Source organism: Cyrtonyx montezumae, unplaced genomic scaffold, assembly GCF_038088225.1.
Source record: "Cyrtonyx montezumae isolate F1298 unplaced genomic scaffold, pur_monq_1.0 scaffold_3, whole genome shotgun sequence".
NCBI lineage: Eukaryota > Metazoa > Chordata > Aves > Galliformes > Odontophoridae > Cyrtonyx > Cyrtonyx montezumae.
Genome location: NW_027072034.1, coordinates 109,717,218 through 109,739,325, shown reverse-complemented (window position 1 = coordinate 109,739,325; position 22,108 = coordinate 109,717,218). Strand labels below are relative to the sequence as shown.

General features: G+C 39.2%; 1 protein-coding gene across 5 annotated transcripts in view; it reads right to left on the bottom strand.

Annotated features, from left to right (window-relative positions):
• ATF7IP (activating transcription factor 7 interacting protein) overlaps positions 1 to 22,108 on the bottom strand; it is a 97,220-nt gene that overhangs the window by 22,733 nt on the left and 52,379 nt on the right. For 2 of the 5 annotated variants that reach the window (XM_065742812.1, XM_065742810.1), the window contains exons 3-11: positions 13,871 to 13,948; positions 10,408 to 10,556; positions 9,226 to 9,363; positions 8,765 to 8,830; positions 8,054 to 8,127; positions 7,478 to 7,566; positions 5,436 to 6,071; positions 4,095 to 4,162; positions 926 to 2,686 (exon numbers count right to left, since the gene is read on the bottom strand). In XM_065742812.1, the coding sequence (XP_065598884.1) occupies positions 1,568 to 2,686; positions 4,095 to 4,162; positions 5,436 to 6,071; positions 7,478 to 7,566; positions 8,054 to 8,127; positions 8,765 to 8,830; positions 9,226 to 9,363; positions 10,408 to 10,556; positions 13,871 to 13,948 (2,417 nt within the window). In that variant the 3' untranslated portion in view covers positions 926 to 1,567. Of the gene's footprint in view, positions 1 to 925; positions 2,687 to 4,094; positions 4,163 to 5,435; positions 6,072 to 7,477; positions 7,567 to 8,053; positions 8,128 to 8,764; positions 8,831 to 9,225; positions 9,364 to 10,407; positions 10,557 to 13,870; positions 13,949 to 22,108 lie in introns of those variants that run through there. The other 3 variants (XM_065742813.1, XM_065742814.1, XM_065742811.1) reach the window with 2 other exon arrangements.

Genomic DNA, 22,108 nt, shown 5'->3' with positions numbered 1-22,108 from the left:
ATTATACCTGACTAACTAGCTTGATCTTTATAATATGAAAAGTGACTATAAACAGTTTCAAAACCTCTTAAATCATTAACATGACTGATCAAAAAACAGAACATTCAATGTTGGTCTACACTATGGAAAAATGAAGTAATAAATACAACTTATGTAACTCAGGCTTGAAAATGTAATCGTCATCAGCCACGATAAAAACTCCAAAGATCAGGCATCAAGTCACAGAATCACAGAACCCTGTGAGTTGGAAAGGACTTTTAAAGGTCATCTAGTCCAAATCCCCTGCAATGAACAAGGAATCTACAGCTAGATCAGGTTGCTCTGAGCCCCTCCAGCCTGACCCTGAACGTTTCCAGAGGTAACACTTCAACTCAAATTACACACCATTTAAACAACAGTCCTGCTTTCCACTGAGAACATTTTCCTCAATTCATGAACACAAATTTTTGTGCCATTTGTGTCAGATAGTGCCTTTGGAGACTGGATGACTGAAATCTTAGTCAAAAACATGAAAGAGGACAACAAAAGACCTGCAACAGAAATCTGCAGCTCATTGATTAAATTAATTTATAAGAATATTTAAAAAAAATAATTACAAAGAAAGCAAAATAATACAAACAAAAAAAATCCCCAAAACACAGCCTAATCCTTTGGCAAGTCTGGTAACAATTTGAACAAAGAATGTGCCAGTGATCAGGCAATTTTAGCTGTTTTCATGCATCTATCTGAATTGTAAGTGTTTGTTTCATTCAGCTTGTACTTTCCTCTGCCATATACAGCCATCAAGTATTTGTTTAGTAAGATGCTACAGTAGTGCCAGCAGGCACAGAGTGGTATAATAAATACACTTCACAAAATATAGAAGCCATGCACTTAGTGTAGAAAGCATAGATCTTCAGCTAAGTGGAAATCAAAACACCCCGTGTTTTTTTTTTTTTGTTTTAATTTTAATAGCTCTGCTCAGTCATTTAGAACCCCAATTGCTAATGAAAGTTATAGAAACTCCAAGATCTGCACTAAGTTGCTGTACCACAGCTAATTTCTGGACTGTGAATAGGACACTTCTTAATGAACTAGACCACAAGAAATTTCCTTAGTAAACCAACTGATAAAACAAATTTGATGTATTTTTTTCCATTTTACTTGAAATCAGCTCTGTTACAAAAACATCAAGCTGTTGGTTCTTGTTTTATCAGGTGCTTTGTGAAGGTTAATTACAACAGCCTTGAAGAGGACTAGCACTTAGACTCACACTAGCTATGCTCTCAGGGAGGAGCACCATGGAAGAACTGCAGCTCAAATGATAGGGCTTTTAGATTTGAGAGCAGTATGTCCCTCAAGGACTAAAGTCACAGAACTAGCTCCAGAAGGCATGCCAGACTTCTTAGGAAATAAGATTTTGCTTTGTTTTACAGCAACATGGTTTTTATAAGAGGTGGAGGCACCAGATAATGATTCTTTTATGATTTGGGATCTTGCTATATAGGTAATTGAGTTATTCTCCATTTTATCTGACCAAGCCCTGCAGTGAACTTCCGCAGCTCCCCAGAGGTGTCACATAGCAGACTCAGAGCGATGGCCTGCCACTGCCATAATTTTTTCCAGGCCCCAGTCCTGCTTCACACAGTAGCTGGATGGTGGTAGTTCGGAGAGAATGATTGGTATATCGCTGAGAAAGCCTGGCTGCCACACTTATCCTGGGCATCATTGCACCCAAGTAGTTCACACCCATTGGTTCTCTTTTGTACCATACAGGCTGTTCTTGCATTTGCTCTGCTGTTAGCTTTAAAGGATGCAGGTAAAAGGCTGGAGGCTCCGGAGGCAACTTAGATAAATAAAGCTCCAAGGAAAAAACAGGACAGTTTGGGTCTCCTGGCATATCATACATTTTACCCATTTTATGAGGATCTTCTCCATTTTTTCCTTTGCCAGGATACCTAAACATAGCGTAACGACGCCCGTTCTTGTCCTTTTCAACAACAAAAGCATCTGGAGCCAGATCTCTCAAAATTTCCCTCCCTCGTTTGGTAAAATGCAACTGCAAATCAAACCACACTTTGTTGACGAGTGCCACAGGACTGTGCAATCCCAGTACACCAGACAGTTTAATCTTAAGCAAGTCGTCAGCAGCTATAGGAGGATGGTGGTGAGTTTCATCCTTTCCCTGGATGCGCAGCATCCTCAGCATACTCACAAATACCATATTTGCACTAGCAAACTCTTTGTCCTTCATTAAGCAAATCTGACGATTATAAGGTGGCATTCTGAGATGCCGGTTTAAGCCAGCACGCATTGACTTGTAGCTTGCCACACTGTAGGTATTTCCATCATGATTCCTTATTTTGCAATAAAACTCTCTTAAAATATCATTGAGTTCACTTACTGGAACCAATTCAAAGCTAGGATCCTTGCCATTTTTGGCCAGCCACTGTTTTAATAGGTTAGCTGCCCAGCCAGTCTGCTTGTGGGTGTTTTTGATGCTCTTAGCATCCTCTTCCTCTTCCTCCAAGCCAAAGAGGACATCCTCAGGGAAGTTAAAATTCATCTGTGCTGCTTCTACTGCTTCTTTATTTTCTGATGAAGTCTCTTCCTGTTTCAATTGCTTTTCGAAACAATTGATCAAAGTTGTACCATCAAATATGCCACAGGTATACGGCACACAGCGAACTACTTTTTGTTCTGAGAGCTGTGAAGTGCAGAGTAATACATAATATTTTGGATGTTACATAACAAAAAAGCAGGTGGCATTAACTGGATTTTTCAAATGACATGGCATGTCAGTCTCATATCCTGCTAGTCAATTAAAATACATCTGGTCTTTTTTTATTAACCATGGCATTACACATGCTTTAACTGATTCAACTGAAAGTAAACCTAAAGACATACACTTAAAAGACTGAAAACCAGAAAGCGCCTTGTATCTTGTTTCCTTCCATTTCCTTCCTTTTTGCTCACCTTCCATTGCTAAATACCACTCTCAAAGACAAACTTTTTTGCCAAAATCTTTTCCGTTTCAGACTCCTCCAAAGATGAATAATTCCAAAATATACATCCTATACTGAAAACACATCTTAAAACCATACATCTCAATCATTCTGGTACTGCTTTTTTTATTTGTATAGCTATAATCCACAGGTATCTTTTAAAAATGACAACTGTTCTTTATGAAATGCTTTAATAAAAAGGTAGTGAGGCATGGACTATAACACTGGTCATCTTTACTAGACTATCTATGCAACAAGTGAAAAACAGGCTCTTGTCAAACATACTTTCTTACTGCTTTGAAACACAATTCAGATTTATCTGCATCTTGAAAAGCCCTTAAATGTGGAAATTTTGGCTAGAAGAAGTTAATTTTATTCCCCTTAGTAAAATAACAGAAATGTATATGTGAAGTGCTTTGCGAATTATCTGTAAATAGAAAGAAACTTCATTACAAATAATTGTGAATATATTAAATTTAACCTTAAAATTTCAAAGTAAGTCAAACACATTTTGGAAGAATCCAGAAGTACTGCAAGTCTTTCTTTATTATGAAGTAGTTATTCCTGAAGAAATTTTCTTTTCCTTTTTTTTTGTTGTTGTTAAAGATATATGGTAATAAAATTCTATTACATGGCAAAAACTCTATTTCTTAATAACTTCTGGATTAGTGTAAAAATGAAATAGCTCCAATAATGTGAAAAATACTTTTAGCTTCAAGTTTAAGACCTTCAGACAAAAACTGTGTAGGGTTTTCTTTCACACACTGGCTCTATTGCATCAGACACATTTTTAGTGCTCTCCAGAATTACTAATTCACCTACTTATGGAAAACATACTGGAAAATTTCTGAAAAGATTATCAGAAGCTTATGCTCCCAGTAATAATCCAGATCAGAAGAAGAAAAATAGAAGTGGACATGAACTAGAAAGAATGGAAAAAATTCAAACAACAAACAACCAAAAAACCCACCAACCAGAAGAAAACCCACAATAACAACAAAAAGCACCCACAGCCTAAAGTTGTTTCATTATGGGCAATGAGGGTAAAGAACTTATCTCCTGTGGATTGTAACTTTAGAAGTTTATAGAGAAATATAATCACCAACCTACCTGTGTTGTTCCCTCAGCTGTTCTCTTGTTCGACGAAGAATCTGTTGGTGGCCTGCTTGTCTGGTTTTCTGAGGGGTCAAGAAATTGGTTCATTTGCAGAATCTAATCAATACTACACTAAATACTGCTAATCCACTCTACAAATTTAGAGGCAACATTTGAAGCTGTTTGATACTAAACGTTCCTTATTTTTCACTCTTGATTTCCAATTGCAACTTCCAATTGACTAAACATGTAACTTAGGCAAGCTGTGAAAGGTCAGTATTCTTATTTGCTCAACTGAACATATAACTGTACAAGCAACTTAAGCAGAAGTTGCTTGAATATTTGATGTAAATATTTACATCAAAATTCTTCCTTCATATTCTTTTTATTTTAACACGCGCTTTGTAGCAACTGTGCTGGCACATAGCAGTATTTCAATCATGATGAGAAAACCAGCTGGTATACACAAAGGCCATGTGAACTGCAGAAAACAACAAATATTCCTGGGCACAGAGACCTTTCATAACCCCTTTTCTGATGTACTATATCACTATACTAGCTTTAGAGAGAAACAATAATACAAAGAATATAACTGTCACTTTTATGAAAACACCTCTGAACATATATATCTTAGAAATGGGAAAATGAAATAAAATTATTTCTGATGTTAAGTTCTGCTTGAATTACTCCCAATATTATACTACACAAATTAGAAACTCTTGGTTAGGATTTCAACTCACTCAAGACCACTTAGAAAATCTTGACCTCCCCAAAAAATTTCAATGTATCTAATATTAGCAGTGCAGAAAAATGTCACTACATGGCAAAGATGGAGAGAGAGCATTTTAAAATAGCTCAGCTAAACAGTGTATCTGAACTTTTCTTGTGCTCAGAGACTTTAAATAAATTGAATTTAAATATTAATCTAATTCCAAAAAATAAGTTGTGGGTTTTTTCCCCCTATGTGTTTAAGTGTTTCGAAAGTTAAGTCAATGAATATATTTTCTTTTCTTAGAAAAGGCAATCAGATTATTACAGGAAGCTACATTTAAAAACGTAAATATGAAGCTCTTAATAGTAGGACAGAAGTTTCTGATTTCATGCTAGGAAAAATATAAATCAAGTATTAAATAAAACAGCGTTTACAGAGTCACTCCTAATGAGATATGATTTTAAGGAATGGCTAAAACATCTGTGACAGAAGATTTTGATTTGGATAATTCCAATGGTAAGGCCATCTAGAAGATACATGTCAGTAAAACACCAAGAAAATTTCCACAGTACTAGAATTTTATGTTTCCTTTTGACAACGGTTGTCCCTTCTTTTCCTAGTGTTAGCATTTAAGCATAACTTACCAACTCTGGGTGTTGTATTGGTGGGTGGTTCAGTAGGAGCTGTATTATTAAAAGCAGGGAGGGGAATCTTCATATGTACGGGACCTCGACTGCTTGTAGAATTATGAAGTCCTGTAGTACCCACTGTGGGCAGGGAAGTCCTTGTAGTTTGTGCAACAGGATGCATAGTTGGAACTGCTTGTACAGCTAATGTTGTCCGTACAGACCCAGCACTGGCTGAAGAGTTTCTCTGAACACCAGGACTGGATACAGATGGGCTGCTATTTGGTTTAGTTGTGTTAGGAGATGCCAAAGATACTGCAGTTTTGGTAAGGTTACCAACTGTAGATGAGCTCTGTACAGATATAAATTCAACGCTGCCTGACTGCTGGTTAGTGACCAAAGTTCCTGCGTGGCCTTGAAGGAGCTGAGGCTGAGATGATACCGCAACAGGCACGTGCAAGATCACAGGCAAAGACTGCAATGAAACAGACACTGGCTGAGTGCTGCCACTGGGCACTTGGCTTGTGCCTACAACTGTAGCTGTGTTAGCCGTGGAAATAACTGTTGTTGTCAAAGGGCTAGAGGTCACTGGAGTTTGAGGCTTAGGTTGTCCACTGGCAGGTGTCTGAGGAGCAGCAACACTGGAAGTTGGCGCTACACACAAACACAAAAACAGTGTGTGAACCAATCGAGTAGATCCACTTCAGTACAACCAATGAAAAAATCTGGCAAATGATTACTTTTCTGCAAAGAAAGGCTGCACGTGCTTTTTTTTTCCTCATTACACTGTGACATTCAATGGTCTAGTTTAAGACAGTCCACATCACATCCCCATTTGGAAGAACTATATACAAATGACAAAAATTTCAAACAATTATGGCACAAAGGCTTGAGGAGCTCTGAAGTTTAAATGCTGAAAAAACATGAAGTATAGCACTTTAAGCACTTGTTACAGAAATAGAAGAACAACTGGTCCTTCAGAAAACACAATAAAAGGAAAATAACTTGACTAACTTGGTTTGTATAGGTAGGACACTGTATCCAGAAGGTTCTACTGAAATCAAGGATTAATGTGCCAAAGAAGGTATTTGCTTTTATGCAAAAAATTTTAGGATTAAATTTAAAATGAGGAGCATAATATGCTACATACAGGCAATATATTACTATTACGTGACGGTTCTGAAAAAACAAAAAAGTATTTGCATTAAATATATACAATTTTAAAATTGAAGATGGTGTAGCTACACGAAGATGGTTTTGATTCTAAATTCCTTAGAAAACCTACTACAATCAAGTGCAAAAAAAGGCCTGTGAGCCATGCGTTTCACTTGTCAACAGTGGAGAAAATGTTCTTCTGCCTTATCCAGGCATGCAATCTGCTGCACAGTTTAACTTGCCCACATGTTCTGATTGGCTATGTCAATGTATTTCTGCCTTACCTAGTAAACACATTACATAAACGCATCATAAATACCATCCAGAATAAATCAACAAAGATGAGAAAAGGGCTGAAAGGAATCAGGTACAAGAAGAGGCTGAGGACACTTGGGTTTTCTAGACTGGTGAAGAGAAGGCTAAAAAGTGATCTCATTGCTCTTTAAGACTTCCTGAGGAGAAAAAGTGGAGAGGGAGATGCTGGTCTTCTCTTTATGGTGCCTGAGGACACATGGGAACGGTGGAAAGCTGTATCAAGAACCTTCAGGCTACATCTGAAGAAAAATGTTTTCACTGTGAAGGTAGTCAAACACTAGAAGACTCTACCTAGAGAGGTGGCTGATGCCCCTTGCCTGTCAGAGTTAAATATTTCGACAACATCCTAAATATGTTTTAATCTTTGGCTAGCCCTCAAGAGGTCAGGCAGTTGGCCTACATGGTTTTGAAGGTACTTTCTAACTGAATGATTCCATTCCATTCTAAACTGGGAATGGAATCGTCAGCTAAGAGTAATAATATCAGGAATAAAGAATTTCTACAAAACAGTTTTGCTCTGTTACCTAATTATCGGAAAGCAATAAAACTTTCATGAAGTTAATTTATAAAGTCCAGAGGCAGTTTCATACCTGCAGTCACAGGTGCTTGAAGAGTTGCTGGTTTACTATCTCCTACATTCCTCTTTGATTCCAGCATTTGCCTCACCGTGGTAATATTTCTACAGAAAGAAGATCCAGTTAGCACTTCCCAACAGGTATTAACCATGGTGGGGAAAAAATACTGCATAGTTTCATTAATTTTATAATCTGATTTATCTTCTGTCCCCAAAAGCAAATGAACTCTTTATATTCCTCTACTAAAATACAAAAACAAAGAAACAACCCCCCCCCCAAGATTATTTATTTATAAATTTTCAAGAGTTTCCATTAAGTCTGCCTTTTGTCAAGAGAATTTTCTCTTTGTTAGACCTCTATTATTTTTAACTCTTAAAACAACAACCCCTTTTTACCTAGGAATGGATTCAACACTGTCAATTTCTGAATTCTGTGAATAAAAATTGAATTTTTCATTAAATGGCAATGAAGGAAGAGCACATTAATTAAAAAAAACAAACAATCAACTCAGGGATGATCATCCATTACATGACGTATTGCAAGTGTCCTACTCAGAATTTTAACACTGTTGTGGTGATGTGCTTTGCTTACCGGTATGTCAGATTGTTTGCATTTGCAGGGCTACTTGCTGCTTTTGCTGAAGACAGAGATGAGTTTGGTGTATTCTAAAAAATGAAAATACAAATTAAAACAAAACAACTACATCAGCTTGCAAACTTACTGTTTAACTGTACTCCCTATTCATTCTTTTCAACATGAGGTTTATATTTTCAGGAGCCAAAATCATAAGGGAACTTGACACGTCTGACAAGTTTCCAGAAGCTATTATGTCCTACCTGCTTCACTCCTACAAGTTCTCTCTTTATAAGCCTCTTGTCTTCAGGTTTTTATAGCACAAGAATAAAAATTTCAAACTATCACAAATTTTTAGCTTCCACTTTGTCATAATGACTAACCCAAAATATTTATTCTAGACAGAGAAATGCTTTTGTTTGTATTCATTCCTCTCCTCCCTCCACCCTTAAGAGCTGAGATTCATCATGTATTCTTTATATTGAAGTAAACGACATATAAGATTCTTTCACACCAACAATGTATGAAGGAACTTCAGTGCAAATGAGAATTACCTAAAATAGATGCTTAAATACTCTATTTCTTGCATGCAGCTCACTCTTAGTCAAATAAGACAAACCTACTTTATGAACACCACTGAAACAGGTCACATCTTTCTGCATATAAAATTTCCTCAATACAAGGCTTATGTTAGCTCAGAAATACAAATAGAACAAATGCAGTTCATACTTCCTGTCTTTTCTTCATGTCCTCCTTGGCAGTTGCAAATCGCTTTGTCAATCTAGTGATTTTAGCCTAAACAGAAAGAAGAGAAAAACAAGAAAATAAAACTAAACAAAAGAATAATTGAAGAAATTACATAAACCAGAAGTCTATACAACTAAGATACCAGTACAAAAATAATTGTTTTATTCTCTCTCTCCATGAAACACAATATAGCTATATGACTTTGGAGCAGCAGAAAGACACCAGTGTGTATCCTAATTCTACCTTATGTGTAAATTTTCACTGCTATTCACAACTGTGCAAAGATAACCTATTTATTCAACTTTTTTTTTCCCTCCCCTCTTACCTCTGTGGAATCAAACTGCCTTCCCTAACAGCAGCAACAGGAAATTTATTACTAAATGCTGAGGAACTTACTAGCTAATTTTGACTCTTGTATGCAATTCAATACACTACACACTCACCTGTAGTTCAGTAAGCACAGTTTTATGCCTCTTGTTACATTCTACTTTCTCTATTCGCATTTTCAAGTCTGCCAGAGTCTTGTCAAATACAGCACACTGCAAAGCAGCAAGTTTTTCTTCTAACACTCTCTGGATAACCTGCCAAATTGTTATTTAAATTAAGTCAGGAAAAAAAGGAAAAGAACATTAATCCTAAAATGTGTGAGACTATCTATAAAAATATTCTTGACTCGAAATAAATTGATCATAGTCAACAGTAAGAATGTGGTTACATTGCTAAGCAAGGTTTTTACATCTATTTTGGCAAATATATATGCCCCTTTCTGTCATTAACTCAAGAAATCAATTTATCTGCATTATAGTAAAAATATACAGCTTTATAATTGATAGAAAGAATCTTCTTCAACACTAACAGAAGATATTTTCATTGTGTTATGTTTACACAGGTTAAATTCTTCCTTTCTTTTCTATTCTTGAAAAGGACAACAACAACTGAAGAGCAGAAACTAAAGACGTTTAATGAAACTTTAGTTTTTTTATACACTTTCCCCTAAGCAGGAACATATTTCTTTAGTTGCAGAAGATAAACATGGCAAAAGAGGAGACTACTTTCTGCAAAGTCTACTTCTATATTTATCTTTCCCCTTCTTATCATCGATCTTTACTACTGCAAAGTAAAGATCTTCATTAGAAAAACAAGGAAGCAATAAAAGTTGTTGTCTGGATCCCACACTGAAGTTACCCAAGCAATTAATAGCTTTACCGAAGTCTGTAAAGCACTATGTTTGATAACACTCATTATTATGAGAGACTTTCTTTAGAGGTGGGTACAAAAAGCAGACCACACGTAAATATTTATCACACTATAATGCCACTTCTACTGAGACTCATTTGTTCTTCACCTATAGTCACATTTCACTTAAGAATTCAAATGCTTAACACATTTAATATATAATTATTGTGGCATGCTTTCCAAATAGCATTTGGCCTCTAAAAAGTAGAGCTGTTTACATCTTTGTAAATGGAACCTCTATTGTTATTTTAATTATGTATAATTTTAAACCCAAAAAAATGAGAGAAAGTGACTAGTGAGTGAGTGGGAAAAGACAGGTAAAAAGTGGCAAAAGAAAATAAAGATACAAGACACGGTTTTGCCATCTTCATTCTTCATTTCCACTCTACCTTTTCTAACTTTTGGTCAACATCTCTCCTGGCTGTAATTTTCACTTGGAATTCTGCTTCATAATCCTCTTCTCCGACATATCGACGTCGTTTAGAATGCACACTGTCCATATCCTCAGATTTTGAACGCTTTCTCCTTGATACTTCACCTGAAATAATTAGATACAACTGTATTTAAGCATTTTTCATTCTAAAACACCAAGACTGCCTCCAGAAAAACAGTGTATTTGACAACACCAAAAGAGAACAACAGTCTCTGTTTCCATGCATTGCTGCCATGACTTCTGCTTTATGATTCACTGAACCACTACCTCAAATGTAAGACCACACTAGTACCACCATTTCCTTCTTGCCTGCCTCACTTCCTCTTCTTCCTACCAGAACCATCCTGCAACATAGCTTCTGAGAAGCAAAATGGCTGAACATGAGCCATGTGCTCAGGTGGCCAAGAAGGCAAATGACAGTCTGGCTTGTATCAGAAATAGTATTGCCAGCGGAAGCAGAGAAGTAATTATCACTCTGTACTCAGCACTGGTGAGGCCACACCTTGAGTACTGTGCTCAGTTTTGGGACCCTCACCGCAAGAAAGACATCGAGGTCCTGGACTGCGTCCAGAGAAGGGCAATGAAACTGGTGAGGGATTGGGAGCACAGGCCTTATAAGGAATGGCTGAGATGGAATTGTTCAGGCCAGAGAAGAGGAGGCTCAGGGGAGAGACCTTACTGCTCTCTATTGACCACCTGAAGGGAGATTGCAGTGAGCTGGGGGTCAGCCTCTTCTCCTTTTTAACTAGTGATAGGACAAGAGGGAATGGCTTCAAGTTCTGCCAGGGGAGATTCAGACTGGATGTTAGGAAATACTTCTCCAAAAGTGGTCAGGTGCTGCAATGGGCTGCCCAGGGAGGTGGTGGAGTCACTGACCCTGGAGGTAATTCAAGGAACACTTAGACATTATGTTGAGGAACACGGTTTAGTGAGAACTATCAGTGATAGGTGGATGGTTGGACTGGATGACCTTGCAGATCTTTTCCAACTTTGGTGATTCTATGATTCTAAAAGCCCTCTTCTGAATTTTTTTTCCCCAGTAACCTATTTGCCAGTTAAAATTTCTATTTTGCTCTGCCTGTTAGCACAGAGTTCTTTCATATATGTCAGTTCTTTCCTATCCACTCTGTGGAGAGGAACCTGTGTCCTGGTGGACAACAGGTTGGCCATGAGCTAGCAGTGTGCTCTAGTGGCCAAGAAGGCCAATGGGATCCCGGGGTGCATTAGAAGGCGATCCTCCCCCTCTACTCTGCCCTGATGAGGCCTCACCTGGAGTATTGTGCCCAGTTCTGGGCTTGTCAGTACAAAAAAGACAGGGATCTCCTTGAGAGAGTCCAGTGGAGGGCCACAAAGATGATAAAGGGCACGGAGCACCCCTCTTATGAGGAAAGGCTGAGTGACCTGGGTCTGTTCAGCCTTGAAAAAAGAAGACTCAGAGGGGATCTGATCCACATCTATAAATATCTGAGGTACGGGAGGCAAAGGGATGAGGCTGGACTCATCTCAGCTGTGTGTGGTGACTGGTCAAGGTAAAATGGCCACAAACTGAAGCATTGGAAGTTCTGCACAAATGTGCGTGGGAACTTCTTCACAGTGCAGTGATGGAGCACTGGCACAGCTGCACAGAGAGGTGGTGGAGTCTCCTCTGCAGACGTTCAATACCCACCTGGATGCCTATCTGTGCAACCTGGGCTAGGGAGTCTTCTTTGGCAGGGGGGTTGGACTCAATGATCTCTAGAGGTCCTTTCCAGCCCCTACAATTCTGTGGTTCTGTGAATTATTAACCTGTACCCCAAATGCTGACTCAGAAAGCAATCAAACCTCTTTCTTACTACTTGAGCAAGAAGGAAAGAAAAAACCTGATGAAAGAAGAGGCCTAAAACAGAACTATATTATAAAGGTTGTTTTCACTACAGTGAAAAAAAAGCACAGAAGAGCAAAACAGACCTCATTCACTCCTCCAGCTCCTGGCACTGTATGCTCTAGTGATACGGATACAGAATGATATGCCTAGGCAAAGGGAATTAAGGAAAGCTACAGACCATTCTGTATGTGTTTGACCATCCAAAAGACCATAAGCTTTACATTTGAGGATGAGTCAGAAAGGCAGGATTAATGGGTAATGATTCCCTGGAGACTGAAAAAGCACAACAAATAGTGACTTTCCATTTTCCTTTAATTATACTACATACACTATGCAAGTCACGTTTTTAACTTTACTGATTTATTTATTTTCTAGTTTTCTGATGGTCAAATTTCTGGTAGTTTTCAACTTTGAGAGCTTAACTACAAAGGTACTAGAGCACTTAAAATATAAAATGGTCATTTTAAAACTCTGCATGAAAACCTACTTTAAAAAAAATTGAGAGAGCACATCTTCACATTTTAGCTGAATGCAACAGGACTACAGGACTCCATATAAACACTGCAGAATGCTGAATATTTGTGAACAGTGTAAATGTCTAAGGTATGATTTTTGGTTTATATATTTTTTCAGAATGACAGTAAAAAGTGAAAAATGAAGAAAAAACAGCTACAGCTCAAGCTTTCTTCCATCCACGAGGGTCGGTGAGGACATGGCTTTATTAGTTTCAAGCCACCTGGACTGTCTGGGGTCTCCCTTTCTATATGCAGCACTGGCAGAGAGAAATAAGCTTCTTGCCTACAGGAGGTATAAACTAGTGGGACATTTATGTCACCAACCAAAGAAACTACGGAAGAAGGTCAAGAGATGGAATAACATCAGAGACAATTAGAAAGAAACCGACTGGATGACGTGTAAGATCCTGCAGCTTCAAGAACCAGAACCTCCAGCTACACCAGAGGACACAGCTTGTCCTGTTGCAAAAAGGAAACTCCCAACAATGACAAAGGTAGGAAGCACCAGGACAGTGGCTCCCAATCTGCATGCAGGTGCACAGGATAACCAAAGATTTGCTCCAGTACTGTCATTTCAGACTGCTGAAAGCTCTGCCCAGGGAAACATCTGATCTATCTGAGCCCAACCCATTCAGCAGCACGATGCAGAAATCACGAGCAGTTAACAGTGGATGACTCCCTACCTTCACAGAACAAAGATTCTCATCTGCTAGGGAATACTGATCTCATATAAATGTAAAAGCACGAAGTGTGCAAGGATAGGTTTAAGAAAGTCAAAAGCCACCTTCAGCTCAGTCTGGTGAGGGACATGAAGGGCAATAAGGGCCTTCTACCAGTATATTAGTAGCACAAGGTTATCTAGGGAACATATGCTTCCTACTGCTGACAGGGAAGCAAGTGATAAAGTAGAAAAAGTCTGACATCTATTTTGTCTCAGATATTAATGAGAAACCTTTCCTTCAGCTATCCTTGACACCTCAATGATCCTGTGTTTCTAATATGCGTCATCAGTGAAGAATAATAGTGTTAACATTACATACCTCTCTCTGTGTGTTTTTCTTCTTCTTTGTGGTCCTCTTCTCTTCCTTTGTCCTCTTCCTCACTTTTTCCCACCTCTTCTACAAAAACAAGAAAATAAACTGTTACTTACGTTGACCTACAGAAAGCTACACACAGCATCCTCTTGACTTTTAAGCTTAAGATGCTTACAAAGCAAGGAAGAGAAAGAAACGTAAGAGAAGAAGTATGTATTGGTGAAGAAAACCCAGATAAGTATTGATTTTCATTTAAGGTTTGTTACTAGAAGAAATCACCCTAATTTAAATCTAATCATTTATGCTGTCATGACAAGGGAGTTAGAACAAGAGGATCTTTAAGATCCCTTCCAACCCAAGCCATTCACTTACAACCTACATTTCAGAATGTTCTTTTAACAATGAATAAAAAAAAAAATCAACCACATCTCAAATTCACACAGCTTAGAAGGAAGTACTTCCTGAAAGCTGCATTAAGTGAGAAATTTCCATCAACTTTTACTGCGTGTTCCATGTCTTTCTAGTGTTTCATACAGGCTATGCTGCTGCCTCCTGTGCTTGCTAGATAGAACTTAAAACTATTAAGTTGCACTGACTATTAGTATTACATTAAAATAGATCCAGAATATAACAAAACAAGTAAATTCTGTTATATAACACTTGATTGCTACACTTCTTCAATTTCTATTTTCATCTAGTTATTCAGGCTTTTTTAGAGGAAGTTGCGGCTGCAACGATAATACTCTTAGTCTCTTTACACTGAATTCTTCTTGTACTGTGAACACTACTTGGATGATTAAAACTAAAGTTACGTAATAAATCAGCAAAGGGAATCCGAAAACCACAAACTGAAATTATGAGGTTTTTTTCTTCCAAATTATGAATCTATGTAAGAAATAATAATGATTCAAGCCACACAATTTTCTCAAAACCAATCTGTCTTACTTTCATAAGTTCATAAGTTCATAAGTTCATAAGGTTGGAAAGGACCTATAAGATCATCTAGTCCAACCATCCTCCTATCACTATCTCTACCCAACTACTAAATTAAGTCCTTTAGCACCTCATCTAAACGCTTCTTGAACAGCGCTAGGGATGGTGCCTCAACCACCTCCCTAGGCAGGCCATTCCAGTGCCTGACCACTCTTTCAGAAAAGAAATGCTTCCTGAGGTCTAATCTAAATCTTCCCTGGCGCAACTTGTGGCCATTCCCTCTCGTCCTGTCATTACTTATCAGGGAGAAGAGGCCTACCCCCTCCTCACCACAACCCCCCTTCAGGAAGTGGTAGAGTGCAATAAGGTCTCCTCTGAGCCTCCTCTTCTCCAGACTAAACAATCCCAGCTCCCTCAGCCGCTCCTCATAAGACTTGTGCTCCAGGCCCCTCACCAGTTTTGTTGCCCTTCTCTGAACACGCTCCAGGGCCTCAATGTCCTTCTTGTAGTGAGGGGCCCAAAACTGAACACAGTACTCGAGGTGCGGCCGTACCAGAGCTGAGTACAGGGGGATGATCACCTCCCTGCTCCTGCTGGCTACACTATTTCTAATACAGGCCAGGATGCTGTTGGCTTTCTTAGCCACCTGGGCACACTGCCGGCTCATGTTGAGCCGAGCATCAACCAACACCCCCAGGTCCTTTTCCTCTCTACATTCTTCAAGCCATTCTGCCCCAAGCCTATAGCATTGCATGGGGTTATTGTGGCCAAAGTGCAGGACCCGGCACTTGGCCTTATTGAACCTCATCCCATTTTGCTCAGCCCAGCTGTTCAGCCTATCCAAATCCCTCTGAAGGGCCTCCCTACCCTCAGGCAGTTTGACACATCCTCCCAGCTTTGTGTCATCTGCAAACTTACTGAGCGTACACTCAATTCCCTCGTCTAGGTCATCAATAAAGATATTAAACAAGATGGGCCCCAAAACTGACCCTTGGGGGACACCACTCGTTACAGGACGCCAGCTGGACTTAACTCCATTAACCACTACCCTCTGGGCACGGCCCTCCAGCCAGTTCTCCACCCAGAGAAGAGTGAACCTGTCCACACCACGGGCTGCCAGTTTCCTTAGGAGAATACTGTGGGAGACCGTGTCAAAGGCCTTGCTGAAGTCCAGGTAGACTACATCAACAGCCTTTCCCTCATCTACCTGTCTGGTCACCCAGTCATAGAAGGAGATGAGGTTGGACAAGCACGACCTGCCCCTGGTGAACCCGTGCTGGCTGGGTCTGATCCCTTTATTGCCATGCACGTGTCGTGTGATCTCCCTCAATAACATCTGTTCCATAACTTTCCCTGATACCGAGGTCAGGCTGACAGGCCTGTAGTTCCCCGGGTCTTCCTTACGGCCTTTCTTGAAGATGGGAGTCACATCGGCAAGCCTCCAATCTTGTGGGACCTCTCCAGATAACCAGGAATGCTGATAGATGGCAGAAAGTGGCTCGGCAATCACCTCTGCTAGCTCCCTCAGCACCCTTGGGTGGATCCCATCTGGCCCCATGGACTTGTGGGAGTTCAGATGGAGGAGAAGATCTCTGACCGTCTCTGCTTGAATCACAGGGGGTGCATTATGCACCCCGTCCCAGACTTCCAGGTCAGGGCAAGTACCATGTGGATAACTGTCCTGTCTATTAAAGACAGATGTGAAGAAGGCATTGAGAACCTCAGCCTTTTCCTTATCATCTGTGGTTATATTGCCTGCCTCGTTGAGTAAAGGAGGGAAATTTTCCTTAGTTTTTCTCCTGCTGTTAATATATTTGTAAAAGGGTTTCCTGTTCTCCTTTACAGCAGTAGCCAGCCTAATTTCAAGCTGGGCTTTAGCATTTCTAATTTTCTGCCTGCAGATCTTGGCCAGTTCTCTGTAGTCACCCCAAGTAGCCTGACCCATCTTCCAGAGGACATAGACTCTCCTTTTCTCTCGGAGTCTCAACAAAAGATCCCGGTTCATCCACACTGGTCTTTTGCTCCTCCGGCTTGACTTACAGGATTCCGGGACTGCCTGCTCCTGTGCCTTTAAGATTTCCATCTTGAAGAGCATCCAGGCTTCCTGGACCCCTTTACCCTTCAGGAGCAAGTCCCAAGGGACCCTTGCAACAAGTGTCCTGAACAGGTCAAAGTCTGCCCTCTGGAAGTCCAAGGTAATAGTTTTGCTAGTCACCCTCTTGACGGCACCCAGAATAGCAAACTCCACCATTTCATGGTCACTCTGGCCAAGACAATCTCCAACCTTCACATCCCCTACTAGTCCTTCCCTGTTAGTGAAAAGTAGGTCAAGCAAGGCATCTCCCCTGGTAGGCTCTTGCACCAGCTGAGTCAGGAAGCAATCATCCACACATTCTAGAAATCTCAAGGACTGCTTCCTCTGCGCAGTATTGTATTTCCAGCATATATCAGGGAAGTTGAAGTCCCCCATGAGAACGAGTGCTGGCCATCGTGCAACATCTACGAGTTGTTTATAGAACATCTCATCTATTTCTTCATCCTGACTAGGTGGTCTGTAACAGACCCCCACCACGATGTCACTCCTAAGGACTATCCCCCTGATCCTTATCCATAGACACTCTACTTTGTCATTTCCAACCACTAGTTCTTCAACATCAAAACACTCTTTGATATAGAGAGCTATGCCACCACCCTTTCTTCCCTGTCTATCCCTTCTGAAGAGCTTGTAGCCATCAATCCCAGTATTCCAGTCATGGGAGAGGTCCCACCATGTTTCTGTAATAGCTACAAGGTCATAGTTAGCCTGCCTAGGTAACTAAGTGCCAAAGTAACTAAGGTTCAAGGTAACTAAGTTCAAGGTAACTAAGTGCCATAGTGCCTATGCCACTTACTTTTTAAAGATTTACAGTTAAATAATTAAGGTTCAACATTTACAGTTAAATAATAAATAATTAAATAATAATAAATAATAAATAATTAAATAATTTACAGTTAAATAATTAAGGTTCAAAGTAACTAAGTTCAAGGTAACTAAGTGCCATAGTGCCTATGCCACTTACTTTTTAAAGATTTACAGTTAAATTTCATGCACGTAATTGTTACCTGTGAGAAAAGAGTCATTCGCTTCAGAATCTAAAGGAGACTCTCAAAGTTCAAGAGTACTTTTTCCAAAAGTTGCCGACTTTAAATGTTCAACCAAAAATACAGCATTTCACTGAAAGATACATGTCCAGAATGTTTTGTTTTAAAGCTAAAGGTTTTTTTTTTTTTCATGTGTGGGTTTTGTTCACTTTTTTTTGTTTTGTTGTTGTCTCTGTTTTACAAAGCAATTTCAAGGCTGAGGAAGCTCACTGCTTACAAATTTCCATCACTCTCTCTACACACAGACTAAAAGTGGTTTAAACACAACCCTAGCTAACCTTGTAACAGTTAGGAATCATACAGACAATTTTAAAAATGGATAGTAACTTATTTTTCACTGATCAGCTGCGACAAGTAGAAGTAATGAATGCAATCTTTAAAAAAAAGAATGAATTTGATAATATCATTATGTTATCACTGTATTTACCACAGTCATCTCAATAACTGACTTTGTTTGCTGTGGAACTGAAATCTTCAGCTTTCTTTTTTTTTTTTTTTTCTTCTTTTTTTTCTTACTACATCTTTTCCTGTCACTGAACAGCTGAAAATACCTTTTAACAACTCCTACAACTGCAAGCATTCAGATCTCTGTAGTAGCTGATTGAATGCATGTTTGATGACAGTTCTGCCAGTATGTGTATAAATGGAAATAAAAATAATGAATACGTTTAGGCAAATATGGAATATTTGCAAATACCCTGCACTGTACAGTAATACTTTAACTAAGCCATAATCCTGTAACCAAAATGTTCTCCTTACAGACTGGCAGTAACTGATGTGCCCAGACAATAACCGCAAGAAAGCACAAAAATCTACCTCTTGTAAGGAGTGGTAATCCTGGATGAAATCCTACCTAAAAGTTTTAAAAAAAAGGAAATGCTACATACACCTACTAGTATGATACAGTTGCAGAACAGCACTTTTCATACTCATGAGGACATAACAGCTTAGAGCAGGTCTGCACATAAGTTCACCAAGAGTCCAGTACAGACCATTATCTGTATGTCTGTGGCATAGCCTTGCTGAAAGGGACCTGGGGGTCCTGCTGAGCAAGCTGAACACAATTCAGTAGTGCACTGCTGCAATGATGAAGGGAAGTCAGATTCTGGGTTGCATCCACAGATGGAAATGTCTTCCCACTCTAGTCAGTGTTTGTCAGGCTGTATGTGGAGTACCATACCCAGTTTTGGCCCCAACAATTCAAAAAAGATGTGGACAGACTGGAAAAAGTGCAAAGGAAGGCCACAAAGACAATCAAAGGGCTGCAAAACCTGCCTTGTCAGGAAAGGCTTGATAGCATTAAGTCTTTTCATTCCAGAGAACAGAAAGCTCTAAGAGGGCTCATCACAGTATCCTAGTAACCTAGATGGAATAGGAGCTCTTTCTTCACAAGCAGCCACACGGAGAAGACACAGGGAGATGAGTACAAGTTGTTTTGGGAGAAGTTTTGTCCTGGTTTAAGAATTATTAATTAATTATCATGATCTCAATTATTAATCACTGGCACAACATCACCAAGGATATGGTAGAATCCCCATCACTGGAGGTTTCTCAGATGCAACCAAACTGAAATTACCTCATCTAGGATTTATTTGCCCACAAAAAGTGGAGCCTGATGATCTTTCAAGGTCCTTTCTAACCTGGGCTGTACTATCATTACGTATAGAGTTTGGCTAATGTATGCCATGTACTCTTGAATCTAGCAAATAAAATGTGAAAAGTTTTTTTGTTTTTTTTTTTTCCTACAGTGCAAAGGAAAAATCTGAGTTAAATGAACTTTGTAACAGCTCCTGTAAATTTGTGAAAACATGCAACTCTAAAGGCAGCAAGACACAAGCCTAAGTTAAAAAGGAGTTTTAAGCAGGAAGCATATTAGTTTTGTATCACAGAGTACTGTGTTGACACAACAGTTCTTCAGCAATCACCACCTCAGATCCTCTATACCCACTGTAGATATTACAATTTTTTGTGTGAGTCCTTCTGTAACTACTAAAGACCGGTAGCTCATATTGCTACTGCAAGAACACTGATCGTATCTTAAATACATTCAGTGTGCCTTCTAGGTTATTTACTTCTCATAATGATGCATTACATGAACATTATTTCACTCTTGATTACACAGGCTAAAAAGATTTATATTGATTTTTATATTTTCTATTCTGTATTTTCCTAAGACACAAAACTAAGCATGGCATCACCTGCTACACATGTATTTCTATGCACAGAAACCTTCCAGAGTAATACAATATGCCTGTCAAATCCCAATCTTGATCCAGCAATAATATTGAGCTCATTACAAAGTAACACACACTTTAATTTTCAGGGTATATCATAAATACTGCCTAATACTCAGAAAATCAGTATGGCTCTTCCTAAGGCAGAGCTGCAAACACACTGGAGGCACAATTACATGCCCATTTCCAAGTTAGAAGTTTCAGTATCCACTAAATCCACATCACATGAAACAATCCTCAACCTAAAGTCCGAGCAAAGGTACAATCAAGAGGTTCTTTCAATTCCTTTTACACAGCCAAAGTGCAGAATCACAGAATCTAGGTTAGAAAAGACCTTCAAGATTGTCAAGTACAACTGTTTACATACACTTTAAAAGGTTACACATATAGAGAATTCTCTATGTAAAGGAATCATCATGACCTAAACAAGCTGGAGAAACAGGCTGACAAATGCATTACGATATTCATCAAGTATTAAGTTAAGCACCTGGGAAGGGAGACCCCTTGCAATGGCACATGAGGGCTTAGGCCCATATGGCTAGGCAACAGCTCTGCTTTGAGGATTTGCATAGGCAGCAAGCCAAGTGTGACACAGCAGCATATCTTGGCATGAAAAGAAGCCAACAGCATCCTGAGCTGTATTCACAGAAACACTGTGCTGTGGTTTACACAGCAGGCAGCTAAATACCACACAGTCATTCGCTCACTTTCTTCCTCATAGCGGGATGAGCAAGAGAAGAGAATGAAGGGAAAAAAAACATGAAGTAGTTGACATAAAAAACTAAGACAGAAAAGGAAAAGACATATTACTACTGCAATTATTATTTTTGTTTACAAAACAAGTGATTCACAATGAAATTGCTTACTGCTCACCAACTAATGCCCAAGCAGTCCTCAAGCACTGGCATCCACTCCAGCCAACTCCCAACAGTTTAATTTAAAGTTTCTTCTCGTGATATCATATTGGATGGAAAATCCCTTTGGTCAGTTTAGGTCAGCTATCGTGGTTCTGTCCCTTCCCAGCAACTTGTGACCCCCTCATCTCCCCTTTGCTGGCAGAGCAGTGTTAAGTTCAAACATTCTTGGCTCTGCACAGCCACTGCTCAACAGTTAACTAAAATAGCCACGTGTTATCAACATTGCTTCTTGACCAAAGCAAAAACATAGCATTGTATTAGACACTATGAAAAGAAAAAACAACTTTTTCCCACCTGAAACCAGGACACATCGGCAGCATATCACTGGAAGTGATTATTATCTTTTACTTGGTGCTCATTGTGCCACTGCCCTCAGAAAGGAGCAAGAGACAGTTAAGGGGCTGAAGCCTATGAAGGAAGCTAAGGGAGCTGGGCTTGTTCAGGACAGAAGGACAAAGCTTAACAGGGTGTTATAGCTTTTCAATACGTATAAGGTTGCTACTGAGAAGATGGAGTCAGTCTCCATGTAAAAGGTCATGGCAAAGGAATAGAACTCGTGCAAGCATAAAGATACTCCAAGTGACAGAAGGAAAAAACTTCCCAACATATAGACAGTTATTAGGAGGTTTCTGAGAGAGCAGTTCACCTAACTTGGTGAGCCAACTCCACAGTTAACCTTGGTTATTTGAGAAAGAGTTTTAACTAGAAACCTATTGAGGTATTTTCTTTCTGATTAAGATGTGAAAAAACAAACACCAACTTGTTATCCTAAGTTCATTCATATCCAATAAGAAAAGCTTTAAACTGTGATAAGAACAACAATCATTAATTTATTTGTAACACACATTTTAGAGAAGAGACTCATAATGCACTACAATTTCTACACTTCTATACACAGTACTCTTTTCTCTTTACCATATCCCACTTCCAAATACATTCTGGAAGATCTTACTTAAACAATGGTATCACTTTTGCAATTCCAGAGGAATGTGGATTTTAATACCCAAATAAAATTATCT